The 20,108-nt window shown below is 38.6% G+C and overlaps 1 protein-coding gene across 1 annotated transcript in view; it reads right to left on the reverse strand.

Moving 5' to 3' along the window:
- Window positions 1-330: 330 nt before the first annotated feature.
- Window positions 331-20,108, reverse strand: part of EFHC2 (EF-hand domain containing 2) — a 56,962-nt gene continuing 37,184 nt past the window's right edge. The window contains exons 11-15 of the mRNA XM_054165741.1: window positions 18,453-18,586; window positions 12,693-12,890; window positions 12,036-12,128; window positions 3,813-3,918; window positions 331-435 (exon numbers count right to left, since the gene is read on the reverse strand). Of these exons, the coding sequence (XP_054021716.1) occupies window positions 340-435; window positions 3,813-3,918; window positions 12,036-12,128; window positions 12,693-12,890; window positions 18,453-18,586 (627 nt within the window). The 3' untranslated portion in view covers window positions 331-339. The remainder of the gene's footprint in view (window positions 436-3,812; window positions 3,919-12,035; window positions 12,129-12,692; window positions 12,891-18,452; window positions 18,587-20,108) is intronic.

The raw sequence follows: 20,108 nt of genomic DNA on the forward strand, positions 1-20,108 counted from the left end.
TAATATGGTCCATGAAGAGGTCATCCCACAACCTTTGTTTGCAGAATAAGGCAGGATGGCTCTGACCTTCCTGTTTGACCCAGAGATTTCTCAACACTTGTAAATCCTCCATGTAACCAGACACAAAGATTAGGGGACACAGTTTTAATGATGCTTGTTTAATATGAAGGAATACTGCTGATTCAGAAAGAGTTACAAACCCACACAATGTATACAGCTATGTTGGAATAAGAAATTAAATGCAGTAAAATCTCTATCGGATTTTGTTGTTTCACGAGCAATGTTTTCAGTATCGAAGTAAGCTTTGGAGCTGAAACACTAATCCGAAAGCAGATCAGATTATTCCTCCTTGCCAAACAGATCATCCAGAAGAGGTAAGTATTTGACCCTGTTCACAGGAAGGGATGGTGGCTGTCTGCTCCAGTCATCTTCATTCTGAAATTAGTAACCCAGAGAGTACTTTAGAATACTGACATAAGAATTATTAAAAGCTGGTCAACAGAAGATTGAATAAGCTGCTTAATTTCTACATAAAAATGTGTGGCAAAGTGGCCATTTGCAGAGCACACCCTCTTTCAAGATTACTACATGCACATTTTTACCAATCTTGCAGCATATTTGATTAAAAATATTTTATAGCATTAGCCCTTGTGCAGATATTTTCCACTTAAATAATGTTAGATTTCCTTCACCACAACACTTACACTTGAAAGTCTTGTGAGCCGTCTATGTCTCCACACCAATAATAATGAGTTGGAGGAAAAAAGTCAGATAAACAAGCACAAGTCTGCTGCTGAAATCTGTCAAATACAGCTATTGTAGCCCCAAATATTGCTGTTAACTCGTGGTGAGTCATGAACAGAATGACAATTGGATTCTAAAGTTGAGCAAGATTTAAATTCCTTCTTCACTGTTTTTCCATTTCATATCGATCTGCTCATCAAAATATTCTTGCACTGTGCCAAAGATAGCCTAGATATTGCAGATAACTAACAAAGTCACAAATTCACTAAAGCTCAGCAAATTATCCTGCCCTTAATTTAGGTGCAGTTCATTAAAACCAGTGCTGTATGTCAGTGTGACAGTCACAGCAAGGCTTTGGAGCCGTTGAGGAGCTGATTATCTCAGCATGATGAGGACTGAGGATAATTCCTATTGATTCTCTTTCTTCCTTTTTGATTTCACCTCTAACTTTTCTCCCATAACTCTATGTAATGTTCTCAACTGGGACTCTTAGGTACCAGCCACTCCTGGAAAGACCATCCACCAGCTGTCTGCCAATCAAAGATAACACCTTCTTCATACCCATGATGATCAGAACATACTTTTCTCACACATGTCCACTTCAAACTACTGTTTGCTTCACAAGAAACTATGCCTTCACACCTTTAACTTGTGAAGGCTGCTTCTTGAGTTCACTGCCACTTGCACCCCACTTTCACCCTGTATGAGCCACCTCCTTCCTTCACCTGCCAGAAATCAGGTGAAACTCTCTGTGATGGGAAAAAAATGGTCAAACACATACAACAGCCAAGTGTAAATGTGTCTCTGCTTTTCAGCCTTGCTTTTTGGTAGAGAGCTTAGCACCAGCTTCAAGAAAAAAATCCTCCAGGCACAGGCTCTGACCTTCCTTTTGTTTTTGTGGTACCGAGGCCCCTTATCCTGACATAATCTCTTGAGAGCAGTCACTGTTTAAATACTGAGTTATAACTTAAGCACAGAATTACTCTGTAAAAACAAAGAATACCCACTGAACAAAAACTAATGCATGCTTTGGACTACAGGACTGTGTAAAATATGTGGAAGGGCTTTGATTTTATCTGCACAAGATGGAAAAGCCCTTCTCAATGACAAAGTGAAAAATAAACCATCATGGAAAGCAGAGCAATCTAGCAAGCATTGGGCCCTCATCAGACATCACCAGCAGTCTGAGATGCTACAGAAGGAAAAGCTGGTAAGCCAAGCAGGAGAGAGGAGTCAGGCTGAACAGCACATGACTTGAGGAATCCTGCTTTAAACTAAGCCAGTGTAGAACTTGAATTTAAAGGAATGCTATGTCTAAATAAAATCAAACACATTCTGTACAACAAAGTAGCACACCAGCTAGGCCAAAAGAGCAAAACTACATATTGGCAGAAGGGCTTCAGATTTATCTGTTATTAATTGGTTTGGGTTTTTTTTTAATCAGCATAATTGCTTTATGCACTATCTGTTATAAAATGTTCCACTCAGCACAAGCTGGCATGGTCAGATTAATCTCGGCAGTTTGTTGATACCACATTTTTATTTACCCTAAGTAGCAAGCTGATCCATCTTGCTGTACACCTACCAGTGATGTGGTGTACTATCATAGAGCCACAGAATCAGTAAGGCTGTAAGAGACCTTTAAGATCATCAAAGTCCAACCAAAACCCAGATACTAAATCATTTCTTGAAGTGCCACGTCTACAGCTTCCTGAACACCTCCAAGAATGGCAACTCCACCACCTCCCTGGGCAACCTGTTCCAATGCTTCACCATTCTCTCAGAAAAGAAATTTTTTCCTAATGTCCAATCCAAACCTTTCCTGGCACAACATAAACCCATTTCCTCTTGTCCTATCATTAGTTACTTGGGAGAAGAGACCAGCACCAGCCTCACTACAACCTCCTTTCAGGTAGTTGCAGAGAGCAATAAGATCTCCCCTTAGCTTTGTCTTCTCCAGGCTAAACAACCACAGCTCCCTCTGCCACTCCTCATATGACACACTCTCCAAACACCTCACCAGGCTTGTTGCTCTTCTCTGGACACACTTCAGAACTGTGTACTGTGGTACCAGAACTGAACACATTACTCAATCTGTGGCCTCACCAATGCTGAGTACAGAGGCACAATCACTTCCCTACTCCTGCTGGACACACTGGTTTTGATACAGGCCAGGAAGCCATTGGCCTTCTTGGCCACCTGGGCACTCTGCTGGCTCATGTTCAGCCAGCTGTCCACCAGCATCCCCATATCCTTTTCCACTGGGCTGCTTTCCAGCCACTCTTCCCCAGGCCTGTAGCATTGCTTACACTTGTTGAGACTGAAGTGCAGGACGCAGCACTTGATCTTGTTAAACTTCATTCCATTGGCCTCAGCCCATCTATTTAACCTGTCCAGATCTCTCTGCAGTGCCTTCCTAACCTCAAGCAGATCAACACTGCCACTCAATTTAGTGTTGCTTAGTTTCTATGGAGTTATAAAAAATACATAGCTATTTTTTGCAGTGTCAGTGAAGTTTAAAGTATTTCCTTACTATCAGCATGCAAACAGACTGATGTGTGACAATGACATTTAGAATAGAATAAACCAGGTTGGAAGAGACCTTCAAGATCATCATGTCCAACCTATCATCCCGCACCACCTAATCAACTAAACCATGCAACCAAGCATCCTGTCAAGTCTCCTCCTGAACACCCCCAGCGATAGTGACCCCACCACCTCCTCGGGCAGCCCATTCCATTTGTGGGTGAAGCAGTATTCACACTCATTGTTCACGGACAAACAAATGTTTCCCCTTCTCCTCTTTTTTTTTCCCCTTTCTTCCAGGAAAATGTCACAAAGATGTGACAACTATTAGGCAAAGGGGTGTTACAGGGCTCCTTGTCCCTGTTTGACTCCTTTGCTTCACTCTGAATCTCCCACAAAAAATAATTACTTGAAGAAAATAGGCAGAAATATACAAACATGAAAACTGCTGTAATCTGCATTGGATAAAGAACTCATGTTAAAGCTGGACAGGTTATATCAATGTACTGTACTGTGCTTTTGCTCAGTGACACTGGTTTTACCTTGGGAGGAACCTTTATTGTCTGGAAAGCAGGGATTAGATTCTCTCTCCAGTTCAGCGCATCCACAAACTTTTTATATTCCACTTGCTTATGGTCATCTTCGAACCTAAGCAGAATATCCATCAAATGATTTAAGGTGACAGGAAATTATCAACAAATTTGTATCATGTTATCTACACCATACTAATATACAACCTTTTGGATAATAACTTTCTTACTCCTTTATTACCAAGCACTGGAAAGAGTACAAAAAAACCACTACCAGGCTGTCAGGATTTCTGTATCCTACATCCTATTCCATACTTTTATACCTTATTATTGTCTTTCATAGTAGAATTCAACCTCTTTAAGTTTTACTTCATTTCAACTAATTTCATCTTACTTTTGAAGGATTGCCCAACCTTTTCCAATACTGGGATCTCACAACTGGTGACAAACATAGAGTTGGGGTGATCAATTTATGATTCCTTTCTGTAGAAAATAAACAGAATGATACAAGAGAGCTGGACTATAAAACAACTAACCTGCTTTTAAATGGCTTCTGGACATCTCCAGAAAATAAGCAATCCTTCAAAAATGTTGTTTGCACACACCTTGGAATCGATCTATAATTTACAAATATGCAACTCTAATTTATCAAATGACAGACAGACTTAAAAACCACAAACCTTGCTATTTGCTGGTTATTCTATGGCATTGTTCTCTATTTCTATGGAATAAATACATATTTGTGTTAATTATGACACTCGCCTACTTTCATGAAGATATACATGCAGCCAGCTAGGGTCTGCAGGTACAAGTGGAACATGTTACCTCCCTCCTTTAAACATCTAAAATTATTACCCTGCTCTAATAACAAGTAACATGACAACAAACCCCATGGAAGCAGATTTGCAAGCCGCTTCATTCTTCTTGCCATGGATTTGGATGAAGCAGCTTCAGAAAAAAGTCCTCATTTAGCAAGACCTTTGGGTGATCCAGGCACTTGGAGAACCACTCTTACTTCAGTGGGACTACTCAAATGCTAGACAGACACCTGCAAGCTGAAGCCACCACGCAAATCATTGCTGAAATGAACAGCCAAACTGCTCTGTTATAAATACTGTACTAGCATACTCTGGGAATGACATCTGCCTCACCTAACACTACCTACAGATAAAAGGGATCTGGTTTAGGCATATAAGCACAGCCTGGAAGTGTCTGTGCTTCACTAGGGTTCATGGACAGAAGAATAGAATGGAATAGAATAGAATGGAATAAAATGGAATGGAATGGAATAGAATAGAATAGAATAGAATAGAATAGAATAGAATAGAATAGAATAGAATAGAATAGAATAGAATAGAATAGAATAGAATAGAATAGAATAGAATGGAATAGAATAGAATGGAATAGAATGGAATGGAATGGAATAGAATAGAATAGAATAGAATAGAATAGAATAGAATAGAATAGAATAGAATAGAATAGAATAGAATAGAATAGACCAGACCAGACTGGAAGAGACCTTCAAGATCATCGCATTCAACCTATTATCCAACACCACCTAATCAACTAAACCATAGCACCAAGTACCTTATCAAGTCTCCTCCTGAACACCTCCAATGATGGTGACTCCACCACCTCCCTGGGCAGCCCATTCCAATGGGCAATCACTCTCTCTGTGTAGAACTTCTTCCTAACCTCCAGCCTAAACCTCCCCTGGTGCAGCTTGAGACTCTGTCCTCTTGTTCTGGTGCTGGTTGCCTGGCAGAAGAGACTAACATCCGCCTGTCTACAACCTCCCTTCAGGTAGTTGTAGAGAGCAATAAGGTCACCCCTGAGTCTCCTCCTCTCCAGGCTAAGCAACGCCAGCTCCCTCAGCCTCTCCTCATAGGGCTTGTGTTCGAAACCCCTCACCAACTTCGTTGCCCTTCTCCCAATACCTATTCTTTGGTGGGAGATATCAAGTTAAACCATTCTGCCTGGTAATGTGGTGAGACAAATACTTCTGCAGAGGAGCAGGATCAACTGCATGAACCAAGTCTTTAAAAAAAAAGAATTATCATGTTCTTAATGAAATATCACTGCACAAAATATGGGTCTCAAACCCCTTCAATCACTGCAGAGAGCTCTGGTAAAAATTAAGCAAGGTACTTTAAGGGAGAATTTACAGCAAAAACTGGGAAAACAATATTGGATAAGAGGAGAAATAAATCTAGTGACAAAAATAAACTGCAATAAACTGCAACTCATGCTCTCCTCCTCCTTCCCCCACACCTTTCATTTAATAGTCAGCAGGAGAGATAATAACAAAATATACTGAGAGCCATAAACAGAGATGTTAGTGATAAACTGGGATGTTAAGTACACTGAGTTATGCTGAAGATGAAAGCAAAGTCAGAAAAGAATGCTACTGTTACTAGTACTGAAGAGGAGCCTGAAACACTGCCATAAGAAATCCTCCTCTGATAGCTTGCTTCTTTGTGATAGCTTACCCACAAGATAACTTTTTCATAAAGCCTTATTTTTGGGGAATATATATCTCATAAAGAAGAAAACCATCCTTCCCACTTCTAGGGGGTTCTTTGTTTGCTTCAGGGTTTTTGCAGGCAGCAATTGGGAAAAGAAAAATTTCGCCTTGGAAGTAACAAGACAATAAAGAAGCTTAGACCTCTTGGGAAAACAAAACAAACAAACAGAAAAACAAACTAACAAAACCCCAAAACAAAACAAACAAACCACCAAAAACTATGGCACACATTTTGAATTTTAGAATTGCATGACATTATTTTTTCTTTTACTCCATATGCATTTATCTGCTAGTCATTATAAAAAGTCAAAAGATTAAGTCTACTGCCAAGATGCAGAGCTGTGTAAGCAGGATTTATTCATAAAGAACAAGTGAGTGTGTGCAACTGCTTAAACTTTATGTTGAGAAAATGAAGTTAAGGAAAGTATTGCTTCTGCTTTTGACAAACATTAACGTGGAGAAAAGTCCTCTGATGTGACAGCACTAGCAAACTGAGCTGACAACACGGACATGAAGTTAACTATAAGCAAAGATTTTAAGATGGGTAGAGGAAATAGGGTTCCTAAATCCCATATTTAAACAGGAAGCAGCTTAAAATATTACCCTAGAATAATTCAAAAAGAAAAGGAAAAAAAATCTGCTCTTTACATCTCTTTCCTGCTGTGACTTACTGTATCAATCTACTAAAAGCACACACTTGCAATTTGGCACAGAGTATCCAGATGGACTGAGGAGATGTTATCAAATAGTGCATTATTAGGACAGAGATGTCATACATTTCAGGGGCTGGAGTTAATACCACTGAAACTGACAGGGCTCTTCAGGAAAGGAAATTAGATTTGTCTTATCAAGAAGATGCAACAGAGATCTCTTGAAACTCTGTTTCTCTTCAGTTTTGCCCTATGACTTCACCAAGGCATGTGATTCTAGACCATGAAAGTCAGAAGCCCCATCCCTACCATACTTGGCAGAGCTTGTTTTTTCCTTTGTCATTGCAGAAATGATGGCACGCCTCTGCTTCTGAAAATAGATTCATAATTAAATACCCCAGATATCTGAACAACCTGGATATATCATATTATGACCATTCCTGAAGATGCTTTGGTGAGTAAAGGCTACTTATATTTTTTTTTCCATCAAGAAATCTTTAACCTCATGTATTTGTGTGACAAGTTGATGTACATGCAGAGAGGTTTTTAATTGCTTAGTTTTAAACAATATTTATAAAGAAGTCAATCTGATAATAATAATAATAAAGGAGAAGCATTCTGCTGCTTTAACCTTAGGGAAAAAAATCTGGGGTTCTTTAGCCTCTTTGAAAGCCTCTGTGAAATACACATAGACTGTCATAAACTGCTCCCATGAAAAGAATTAAACCAGCAAGCACAGGCAAGTCCATGCAACTGATCAGTACGAATTAAGTGATGGCTACTGTCTTGTGTATGTATTTGTTTACATCTTGAACAACTATAAATTGAATCATCAGTTCCTCAGGATACTGAATAACAGAAATAACTTATTTAAAGAAAACCAAATACTAATGCTAGAGCACCTCTTCGTCAAAAAAGGCACAGGGAGTCTCACGCATCAAAGATAATGAGCAGAAGACCACACGAGAAAGATCTTGTGATCATTTCCAGGCCTGCTCCTGTTACCAGGACACTTGATGTATCAGAAAAAGAGGATTTGCTTCCTGAAAGTAATAGTCAGCCCCTAAAAAGGCATTGCAAGTAGGCAGCTAGGTAAAACCAAGCGAGTCTGGCCTGGCCTACTAGTGACTTGAGAACTGGCATGACCATGTAGGATGTCTCAGCTGCTGCCACCTGAGACACTAGGGGTTAACTGTTTTAAAACAAGCGCCCCTCCAGAGTTTAACGTTCTCACCCCAGTACTGTGGAGAGGTGAAGAACTATGCAACTCTTTTTAACAGAAATTAAAAGCCATATTTTTTAAAAAAGGGGCATGCACTTCCATCTAATATGGAACAATCAACATGTACTACTTGTAAGCTTGCTATCCATTCTTTCTTCCCTCCATTTTTTCTTTCCCTATCTGCCAGCTGTTTATATACCCTCTGGAAAGTGATTGCATCTTTCTTAGTTCTTGTTAGCACACATTTAGCATTGCAGTAAATAAAATAACAACAACAACAAAAAAAAACCAACAACCAAATAAACACACAAACAAACAAACAAAAACCTAAATTCATTACTTACGCACTTTAGCAATGTTTATTCATTAAACAAACTATAAATTTTTATTATGCCTGAACACATTTAAAGAATTATTTATAATGACTAATGTAGTTTCTGTGTAGAAACAATTGCACACTATCTGCATGGCTTAGTGCACTGTGATTCAAAGTCTGTATTGCCCTGTGATTAAAAAAACTAAGTGAACAAAACACAGATGGAGAAAGAAAGTACTTTTTGGTAACTCAGCTCAGGTAAATAAGAAAAATGGGGCACATTGCCAGGTATTTAAATGCTAATATTTCATCATCATATGATTTAAAATATATTCTAGACAGACAGCATGAAAGGGTCCTACAAAACCTCAGCCTTTGGGTACAGTAAACAACATTTTTGGGTCATCTGGAGGTGAGCACAACATGAGTAACTGCTAGTCCCATTCGATACTTTCAATAAGTGACAGATCATTGCAGTATAATTTACAAGTGTAAATAATAAATACTTTGATAAGAAAGTATTACTTTTCAAAAAGGAAAAATAGAACCATTAAGCCTTACAGAAAGTCCTTGCCACCTAACCTCAGATAGAAAAGCTGAATAAACATGTAACTTCAATCTTCAACTATTATCTGATCACATTGTCTAGCATCATTTTATAGCTGAACAGGGTCCAGCTAGTGCATTAGCTATACGTGCTGATTTTCTTAGGAATCAATCCAACAACTTTTATTGTACTACTTTCTTCCTATGTAAATACAGATACACACAGTAGGAACACCACCACCACTTGCTTTGCAAACATCAGTGGACACAAAATTACATTCCCCCCTGAAAATAGGAAGAGAACATTGTTAACAAACTTTGCCCACACTGAATTGCATACTCCCCAGGAGTGAGTCTGCTCTTCATTAATAATAAACCTGTCTGCTTCATGATTCTTCACTCTCAAAGAAAACTACAGGAAGCAAGAGGAAAGGAAAAGTCTCATTCCACCAACTGTACTCATTAATTTCCAAAGTACTGGAAATTAACTCCTATTAAATAGACTTAAAATCTTTTCCTGACTCTGCACCCTCATGGAACAATGACTTAACAAGCAGTGCCAACTGCACACGTTATTAAGAAAGTGGCAAACTTCCTTCTTAACTGCAGTGCAGCAACTGACCACGTAAGCTGGCATCTTTTCAAGCAGCTGACGCTGTAATTTAGAACCAGCATTACACATAGCACTCTATCATATGACGTACTTCGCACACTGATTTCTGAAACCCAGCTTCATACCATTTACCATTCTCATACAGAAATCTGCAATACAGACTGGCCACAGCTCCTTTACAGACAAATGAAAGTGGATGGTAATTTAGAAATGCAGCTCTTATGCAGGCTGAGGAGGTAACTTTCTCCTCCTGTTGCCTACAGAAAGAACCTACAGCATCTGAATCCTAATTAAGCTGGTGTGGAGGCCTGACTAAAGCTGGGTGAAATCCAGCATTCAGACTCTTCCTTGTCTCCTGAGCTTGTCACTGATTTTTATTATAGTATACTGGGCTTTTCCTTTTCTAACTGCCTACATGGAGACTCTTCAGGAGAAAGAAGTTCAACTCACAAAAGCTTTCCTTGATATAAATAATACCACAAACAAGAAACACATTTCTGGAGCCTATGATGTGTCAGACTTGTCTGTTTTTCATCACTGTTGAGTTAGTACGTCAAGGAAAACCCCCAGACTCTTGTCTGCCTATCTATTCAATCTCAACCTTTATGAAGTGGAAACTATGAGAACCACTTGTCTAATACAGGATGTCAATTGTCCTCCAATACGTTTTGTGTTGGGTAGCTTAGTGGGAGTTCTAAACAATGAGGTTTAGATGTTAAAATTCAGACATGCTTCTGAGGACTACTCCTTGTAACCTGTCAGAAGTGACGAATGGCAAACAAATTGCCAAAGTCATCTATCTGGCTACTGCAAGGAGCTATACTAAAGGTTTTGGGCCTGGAAACAGGGCCTTTGTGAAAAATACCCCCTTAGGCTTCTTAATGCAGTCTTGCTGATACTTATTTAAGTAAAAAGTCTTATTTGCAGTATGATTCCACATTTCTGCCAAACAAGAGTCTTCTCATTATTTGATAAATCCAGATGCTTAGTTTCCTCCAGAAAACAAGAAGCATATCTAGCTGAATGAATCCAGACATGACAGAACACAAGACATGCTCTTCCTATAACACAGTATCAAGGCATAGACAAACTTAGTTTAGTTTTAGAGCAGACAGAAAATACATCTTACCCCTCCCAAAAGGAGAAAAATAAAAACACTTCACACAGAACTGGAAATTTAAATGGCTATACTGTGTACAAATACTTACACTATTTACATGAATGTAAAACACCCAAATTAATATTTCAGCTTACAAACGTCTCGTTAAGCCAAAAGCCTTCCAACAACCCAGGCTTCAATGCACCACCAGGCCTCCCACCATCCCTCCCTACCTCCCAAGCTACTCTTAATGGCACTGCTATAAAACTGGCTTTGCCAAGCCTGAGCGAGGCAGCAAACCTTCCCCACATCACAAGTGATAAGAGATCTACGCTGGGAACAGGGGGAGGCAAAAAAGGGCTGAATTGACTCTGAAACCTGTATATATAGCAGATGCAGGGCTTAAGGGATAAAATAACAGAAGATTACCATTTCTTGTGCCTATCTAGCTCCTTGGAGCACTTTTCAACTCTATGGTTAGTCTTAAACCCACAGCACCCATAAAGGAAAGAAGGGAAAGAAGAGAAAGAAGTGCACATTTAATGAGTGCACATTTAAACCTGTTACCAGAGAATCTGGCCATGAAAATCAAACTCAACAAGACATGAGTGTACAAAACATGACAGGTGTCTGAACTCTAGCCTTTGATACAAGTGCACTGAATAAGAGTTCTTTTAACTTCTGTTCCCATTAATACACCTAGCCAAGCAATTTGTTTTGAAACAATTAAATGTGTCATGGAAAAGTACCAAAACCATGCCAACAATCCTTTTCCTTTTTAATTGCAATAAAATATGTTTCAGATGAGATTAATTGGAGGAGGAAATCACTTTTGTCTATTACTGATGATGCCTACTTGATTCAAGGACATTTCATTGCATTCATCTTGGTATGTTTCTTAAAACTGATACAATGCGCTTTCACAAGATTATTGTTTTCACCTTATACATATGCAGGAACAACTAACACAAAAAGAAGAGGATGTCATTGATAATGACAAGTTTCAGTAGCTGATTCCCAGAGGACTAATTCCATATAACTTGTCAAAAAACAGGTGATCTACAAAACAAAGAGAAGTTCCTAATATCGATGCACCTCAGTTAATTATAAATATTCTATAAAGTCCATGTGTATAGGGGCAAAATAAGCATCATGAAATGGTTAACATTAGATAAATGACAAATCTTAAGTATTGTCTCTGCAGTAGATATTTAACACTGATTTGCACCCATGCATGCAGGTCATACTGTCTGCCCTTGACTTACATGGTCAGTAAAGCTTGTAGATCATCATCAGCCAGTGGCAACTTAAAGGACTTGCAAATAGTCCTGCAAACCTCACGGGGCAGCACTCCATGTCTACAAAAAACAGAGTGTGAGAAATATGCATTAGGTAATTTTCAGTTTGAATATTACTCTGAATAGGAAAACACATGAAGAATATCAGAGGAAAAGAAAACAAGCTTTTATGAAATTTTGCTGTTACACAGCCAATAAATTGCAGTGCACATGGTGGCCAGTCCCCCCATGCTGAGGTCCCTAGCATTTCTCTGTGATTCTTTATCTGGGACGTCAGAGCACAAAAAGGTGCAAACAGGTCATATAAAGAATCATCTCTAAATCATTTTTTCACCCCTTAAATTACTATTTTCCCTCTCTGATTTAAAATAACTCTGTTTTGCATGTGAACGGGCATCTGATTATCTCACAGAATGTTCAGCACAGCAGCTATAATAAAAAGTCCACAAGCAAAATAAAGAAGAGAGAGAAAGGCTATCCTTTTCTTGTGTTGAGAGAGGCCTAACATTACATATAGTATTTTTTAGCCACAATATATTATTTGCTTAGCAACAAACATAAAGTACATAGGTTTATGAGCAGAGCTTCTCAAATAACAGCTTAGAATATACAGAGGTGACTTGCTTTTCGCGATCGTTGTACATAAACACTGCAGACATTTGTCCAAAATTCTCAAAGTTGTTTCTCTTCAGTTGTTCTTGAGCCACTGCAAGGAGGAAGTGGAGGTCCATTTCATATTCATCTTTCTCACTGTAATGGCGTCCGAGTGTCATCATTTCATGTTCTGACAACGCTCCACCGGTGATATCAACTATCAAGTTTCTGTTCACAAGAACAGCAGACTAAATTAGTTTTAAGTAAAGGAATTAAAGCCAGTTAATAATCAGTAAATTTCAGACAGGGGAAAAAATAAATATTGAAGTGTACTGACTATAAAATGCTGTATTTAGATCTTTAAAGAATGTATCTACTTCAACTTGAAATCTGTTCAAGGAGGTCTAATGAACATTACCTGAACTCTGAAAATCTTGCAGGAGTTTTTTGTCAGTAGCTGGCCATACATACCATCATCATAATAATAATAATAATGACAATAATAATGATGATGATGATGATAGTAATAACAACTACTACTACTACTGAAGCCTTATACCAGGGATGCCATACTGGCATAGCGAATGAACAAGTTATTACCCTGTTTTGTCCCTATCTAATAATGTTTTACATTCTGCAGCACATGATTAATTATCTGTAAACACAAACCATGCACAACAGCAGCTGCATAAAATAGAGAGAATTAACAACAGCAGAGGACAAGGGAGGAGAAGATCCCATCAGAGAACAGAATATTAGAATACATAGAATACATAGAATAAACCAGGTTGGAAGAGACCTTCAAGATCATCGCGTCCAACCCATCAACCAATCCAACACCGCCCAAACAACTAACCCACGGCACCAAGCACCCCGTCAAGTTTTCTCCTAAAAACCTCCAGTGATGGCGACTCCACCACCTCCCCAGGCAGCCCATTCCAATGGGCAATCACTCTTTCTGTATAGAACTTTTTTCTAACATCCAGCCTGAACCTCCCCTGGCGCAGCCTGAGACTGTGTCCTCTTGTTCTGGTACTGCTTGCCTGGGAGAAGAGACCAACATCCGTCTGTCTACAACCTCCCTTCAGGTAGTTGTAGAGAGTAATAAGGTCACCCCTGAGTGTCAAGCCACACTTCACATAGCATTGTTAGTTTGCGCTGATGGGTAGCTTTAAGGGCAAAGATGGGGGGAGAGAAACATAAATTGGTCACAAAGAGAGGGCAGAAAGCAACGTCTAACTTGCCCTCCTGGCAAGAATGGAAGACAGGAGAGAGCAGCAAGACCAGTTTATGCTTTGAGACCATCAGCAGAGAATGAAATCCCATACAAGGAAGAGCTAAAGATTGCTTATGCTGCTCAATAGCCCAGTCTAAGGAAGAAGAAATGTTTCTGAGATCCATCTGATGAGCCAGTGCTGGCACCAAAGGACTAGTTGTTCCTGTAAATAGCAAAGATTTGATGCTGATGACAGAGTTTGAGTGATTTCCGGGTAAACTCCCGAGGGCACAAGCTTGGAGATTAGAAACCAGGACTAATAATTACAGTTCAGAAAGATCTCCCTTTGCTTTATAGAGTTGGTGGAGGGGAGGAGAAGGGCTGATTTTGAAGACTGCATTGTCTTTGCAGTAGGAGTTTTGTTGCCTTCACTGATTACAGCGTTCTTCATGTGTCCCAGATGTTAATACAATCAAGGGAAGAAAAAGACCAGCAGTGAGGCATGCAAGGAAACCTAGGAGGCTTCCTGTTCTCCTGGAAAAAAAATGGCCTGTAGGTTACCTCAGCTGATACAAGGCCTGCTGTCAAACCTGGCTTAGTGTGCTTACATTGCCGTTCTGATTGCAAATGTTTGCCTCTGGTGAAGTCCTGTTCAACAGGGTATTTTTTTGTAGCAAGCCTCAGCATAGGCCTATGAGCCTCCATCAAAATTAGATTAACCCTATAAAATATTTCTGGATAAACTGCACTAAGGATAAACTTCACTGCAATTGCTCATGCAATTAGAGATGTACCTTGTGGTAACCCTGAGGGTACTGCATCACCAGGATTACATACCAATCTTTGAAAACAAATGGAAGAAATTATTAGTGATGCACAAAGTTCTGACACAGGACTCAAACTGCTGGCTGCAGAATAGTTAAATTCTTGAATCAATCTGATAATGGATCTCTTAACATCCACATGCAAACTAAAAGCACAGAAACTGACAAAATTTTATCAACAAACACCATTTTTTACTTGCTTTCTCTCAGAGGCTTGTATGGTACAGTTCAAATGAAGACATCTTTTCATAGAGTAAGATTGCACTTACCTAGCTATTAAAAAAGCAGGCTAAACACTGTATAGTGCCTACTTTGATTCAACTGATGCTTTTTCCATGTCAAACAAATCAGAAAGATCTTCTATTTGCAGCAGCAGGAGATAAATTTAAGGAGAATATAAGTTGCTGACAGTAGTAAACCTCAACTGAGATTATACAACCCCAATGGCCAAAGCTTAGTTCATCTATTAACATTACCATTATTTTGTCAGTATTATTATTCAACATACTGAATATTACAGCAACATTCAGAGATCCAGACAAAACTGGATCCTCCCTCCTGTAGCCTGCAGTGATACTACTGCAAACATAAAGAAGATGACAATACTGCCTGATAAATCTGGCCCTCTAAAAGCTTGGGATAGAAAAGCTGAAGGCGTGTAGATAACATCGCCTATCTGAATGTTTCCACAGACTGGATTTCCTTACATGGCACAGATTTTTTCCAGTGTCAGGATTTTAAAGGACTTTTATTTATCAAGCCAGTCAGTGACAATCAAGTTGCCAAAACCCCTAAATAAAATTATTGTCTCATTTGGGAATTAAGGAATATTTTAGTGATTGCTTGGGACTAATGAGTGAGACTCAAGATTCAAAAACAGAATTACATCTAAACCCTGCCTGACAAAAAGAAACAAGCTGTAGCTATTTTTCCCACAGCTTAGTTCTCTTTTGTTTTACTTATTGTGTGTGTGTGTGTTCTAGAAGAATAAGAAAGATTGCCATCTAAATTTGGTAGAGAATGAAGAAATAATAATTAACTGCTTAAGAGAGCTCTTTCTCAAGCTAAGCATCTTTCTTAAACCCACATGGTTCTTTGTCTCTTAACAGCAAAATGTCCTGCCAGCAGCTTATGAGAAAAAGCAGTCTGGATAGGACCATGTGATGTAAAAGAACCTAAATTTAAGGGTTTTTTTCTTTTTTTAACGAACCTTTCAATGGTTTTCACAATAGTTTAGGGATAGCTTCAGAGTACACCACGTATTTATTTCATGGATGAGGTGCCACAGATTTATGATATGAAAGTAGTTACACTGACAACTCTGCTTCAGTACATCATACTTACAGATATATTTTTAAACATAAAAAATATAAAGTTACATAAGTAAAAGGGAAGAAATCTGAACAGCCAAATTCAGAGCACAGTAAAGCCTTAGTTGTATTTAAGATAAGTGGATTATCATGCTGGTTGAAGCTGTCACACAGATATTTGCTGTACTAAAAATAATCATTTGTAGTTAGTCATAATCATGAAATGCCATGACAGATTAAAAATAAAGTGATGTACACAAGAAAATAAAAAACTGAAAGAAAAACATACATATTCTGTTCACAGAAAGCACCTTTATTACCTTAAGATTACTAGACATAATCATACAGTGGTTTGGGTTGGAAGAGACCTTAAAGATCATCTTCCCATTGGCAGGCACCTTCCACTAGACTAAGTTACTCAAAGCCCCATTCACCATGGCCTTGAACACTTTCAGGGATGGGGCAGCCACAACCTCTCTGGGCAACGTTTTCCAGTGTCTCACCACATTCATTGTAAGTAATTTCTTACTTACATCTAATCTAAATCTAGCCTCTTTCAATTTGAAAACATTGCTCCTCATTCCCATTACACACCCTCACAAAGTCTCTCCTCGTCTTTCCAGTAGGCCTTTCCTTTGATACTGGGAGGCTCCTACATTATGAATGACCAAAATCAAAATCTGCTACCACTACAAAACACAGAAGCCAAATGCTCCTTGCAGGCAAATTCTTCCTCTGGCACTGTGAAAATTTCCTGTTAGATTCCTCACAGTTCCACCACAGGAGGGGTGCAGTCCATTAGTCAGTGGTCAGACTGGCCCAGGTGAGCATTGAGGACAAGAAAACATTTATTACATGGCTTCTCCTGCTTTCTGTCTTGCTCATGGAGAGGGATATTGCTCTTTTACCACCAAAACCAAGCGCCTAAATACCGTATAACCAGAAATATCTTACTCCATGCCACAGCGCTACCCTAAATTAAACAGCTGGGCTTTTCACAGCTGTACAGAATAGGACCATGATTAAGTTTCCACTCAGCTGAGTCTTTTCTTGATAAACAAAAATCTTTTTGTGCTATTTAAAGCTATTTAAAGTGTGCTCCACCAATTTCATCATGCAAATGTTCCAAAACTTTGACCTTCTCTTAGTGCATGTAAAAAGATAGTTTTGCAGATGATTATTCTGTAATTTGTATTAAAACCATAATTACTTGATTTTAAACAGCTATTGTGCATATAAATTGAAACCCTTTTCCAAGTGCTATAATGCTGCTCCAGATGTACTTCAGCTTTCCATTTTCTGCTCTTCTTACTCTAGTAATAACATTTTTCCTCTTGATGTAATTAATAACTCAAAATCTTGCTTCTGTTGAGTAAAATATCTAGGTCTAGAAATACTTTGACCAAAAACTGTCAATAACTGTGGCCTCTCAGTTTAAGGCCAACCTTTTAGTAACATATTTTTCATTTCTGAATACCAGCTTGTTTTCATTTCTCACTACCTTCACTTTGAATTGCTGGTAGAAATCTTCTGCTGATCTATGTATCTTCTGAGATATTGCAGACGTAATTTCTGCCTTGGTTAACATTCCTATAGGGATAACATTCTACACAAAAGATATCTACTTATATGCTTTAGTTATTACAACCTTTCCTAAATACATAGTGTATTGTCACTGTGAAAACAGAATACTTCTGGGTAAAACTTCCTTCCATGTTCCACACCATTAACTGCGCCAGTACTCAACACAGTTCATGTGTTCAAGTATTCCGGTTGCAAGATAAACTGAAATCAGATTGCATCTGAGCATGATTTCTTCTTTCAAGTATCTATACATTTGCCCATTGCCATATCTGAATTATTGCCAGAATCCTGATTTCCACTCCCACTATCTATGCTGAAATTACTAGCCAAGCATTAATTACTACTCTCACTACTGCTTTCCAGTCTTTTTAAAAGATGCTTACCACTGCATTCTATCATTTCATTATACCTCAGTTCTATGAAGGCTTTCTTCTTTATCAAGGATTCAAAACCTAAATTACACCATTTTCAAAAGGCAACTCAAAACATCCCTTATTGAATTTCAAAAATGCTAATTAATTGTTTTGACTCTTAGGATGGACTCTTATTTATCTTTCACTATATATATTACTGCTGGCTTGCCCTTCTTCACAATACTCTGTGACAGTTCCCTAAAAAGTAGAGTTTTGAGTTGTGCTTTTCAGCTAACTTGAAACTATATCATTTCTCTTTTTTTCCTGGGGCATGGATTCATTTTCTTTTTCAGACACAGTCTCCAAGTAAATGAAAAACAAATGTATGCTATTCATCAGCTAACACATGCAGAAGGCATATGAAACAGTCATGCTTTACACATTTTTGGGGAATGTGCCTTCATTAAATATTAAAACCCAAAACCAGCAAGCCACTGTCTTACCTGAAAGAGTCATATTCAATCACCTTAGTATGCTCAGGGTCAGTAGCTGCAAACATCTGTCTGATTTCTCGGGAATGAGGTTCGGTCATGTCTTTCAGTTTCTTGAAGATGACACCAACATCAGCCACTGAGAACTTCACAGAGGAAAACAAGACAAAGATTAGGAAGAAAAGCTCTGTGCATCCAACTACACACATACCAGCAAAAGTTGCCAAGATGCAGGGCAATGCTGAACTGCTAAGTTTCTGCATTGTCTTGCTTCAAATGCATAAATCAGCACTGTGTTAAGCTTGGAGGGAAGCTTGCTACTGAAAAAAATGCTTCCTACTGAGAATATAAAAGATTAAAGAAAAACCATCAAATCATGCATTCTCAGAAAGCTTATTCAAGCTACACAAATGGACATCCACTTTTGCTTCAAGCATTGTATTGTAAAGGTCAGAGTAGAAACATTAAACATACAGTTCCAATAACTTATTCCTCTTTTTATGTTGGTGTACCTCACTTAATTCTCAGTGAATATCATAGGATTGTAACCCATCTTTTCATCACTGGCTTCAATAAACCATTCCAACAGAAATTCTCATTCTATGTTGCTTCACATGCTCAGAATTAGCAGACTGGAAATTTGTTAGGAAGCAACCATGACAGGATCATACAAGAAGAATGCTTATTTCTTCCTAAATAGGCCATTCACATAAGAACCAGAGCACTAAGGCTTCCATCCTATATGCAAACTCCAGTGTTAGAGCTCTACCAAAGATTTATTTGCAATACTCATTATTAACATACAACATCTATATATTTAGTCATAAAATTGGAGTTGAGTCCAAGTATGAATACCTGCTATATCTTCACATCTCTCATGCTCTACCTAACTTATAAAGCACAATGAACTGTCTGAAAGCAGTTTTCTCCCATTTCTTCGAGTAAGCAATGTTGTTTTAAATAACAACTGAAAATTGGTATGACTGGTATTAAGAATCTAATCACATTAAAGACTGGGCCTCACTCCTGATCATGCTGAAGTCTGTCTACAGCTTTGTACACTTCAGAGGGATCTAGAAAAGGATATTTACAGTCCCTATGACACTGCCAGAGCAGTACACATTGTTCCAATTTTAATTAATATATCAGTGGTGGCAAGTAACACACTCAGATTTAAAACACAATTAGTGCCTATGCCATAAGGTACAACCCTGGCATGCAATGCCATGCAAGACAGTCATGTGGAGCAGCTGGAGCAGTAATCAAGACGTTTTGGAGACAGCTGTTATTGTTTGGGCTGTAAGCAACAGCTTTTCACTGAAAAAGCTAAGAGAGAGATTGAGAAAAGAGTGGGCCAAAAGAATCAGTGAGCAGAGTATTTAAGGATGGACAAAGTGTTCTGCCTATTTAAAAACCTCTCTTCTCTACATCATCAAAGCAGTTATTTTTACAGCTTTTTTTCTAAACTACGTGTTCCAAACACCTACATAGACACTGAGTATGCCAGCAGCATGCAATGGCTCTCTATCAGCTTTCCCCCTTCTCATAACTGCTGACATGCTAGTGATCACAATCTGGGTTTGTTTGATTGTCTTCCTTAAGTCAGTGGTTATTATGCTGAATCAAGTGGAAGAAAAATCAACCTCCATGTTTGTGCTGCAGAAGATG

The sequence above is a fragment of the Dryobates pubescens genome, chromosome 12, assembly GCF_014839835.1.
Source record: "Dryobates pubescens isolate bDryPub1 chromosome 12, bDryPub1.pri, whole genome shotgun sequence".
Taxonomy (NCBI): domain Eukaryota; kingdom Metazoa; phylum Chordata; class Aves; order Piciformes; family Picidae; genus Dryobates; species Dryobates pubescens.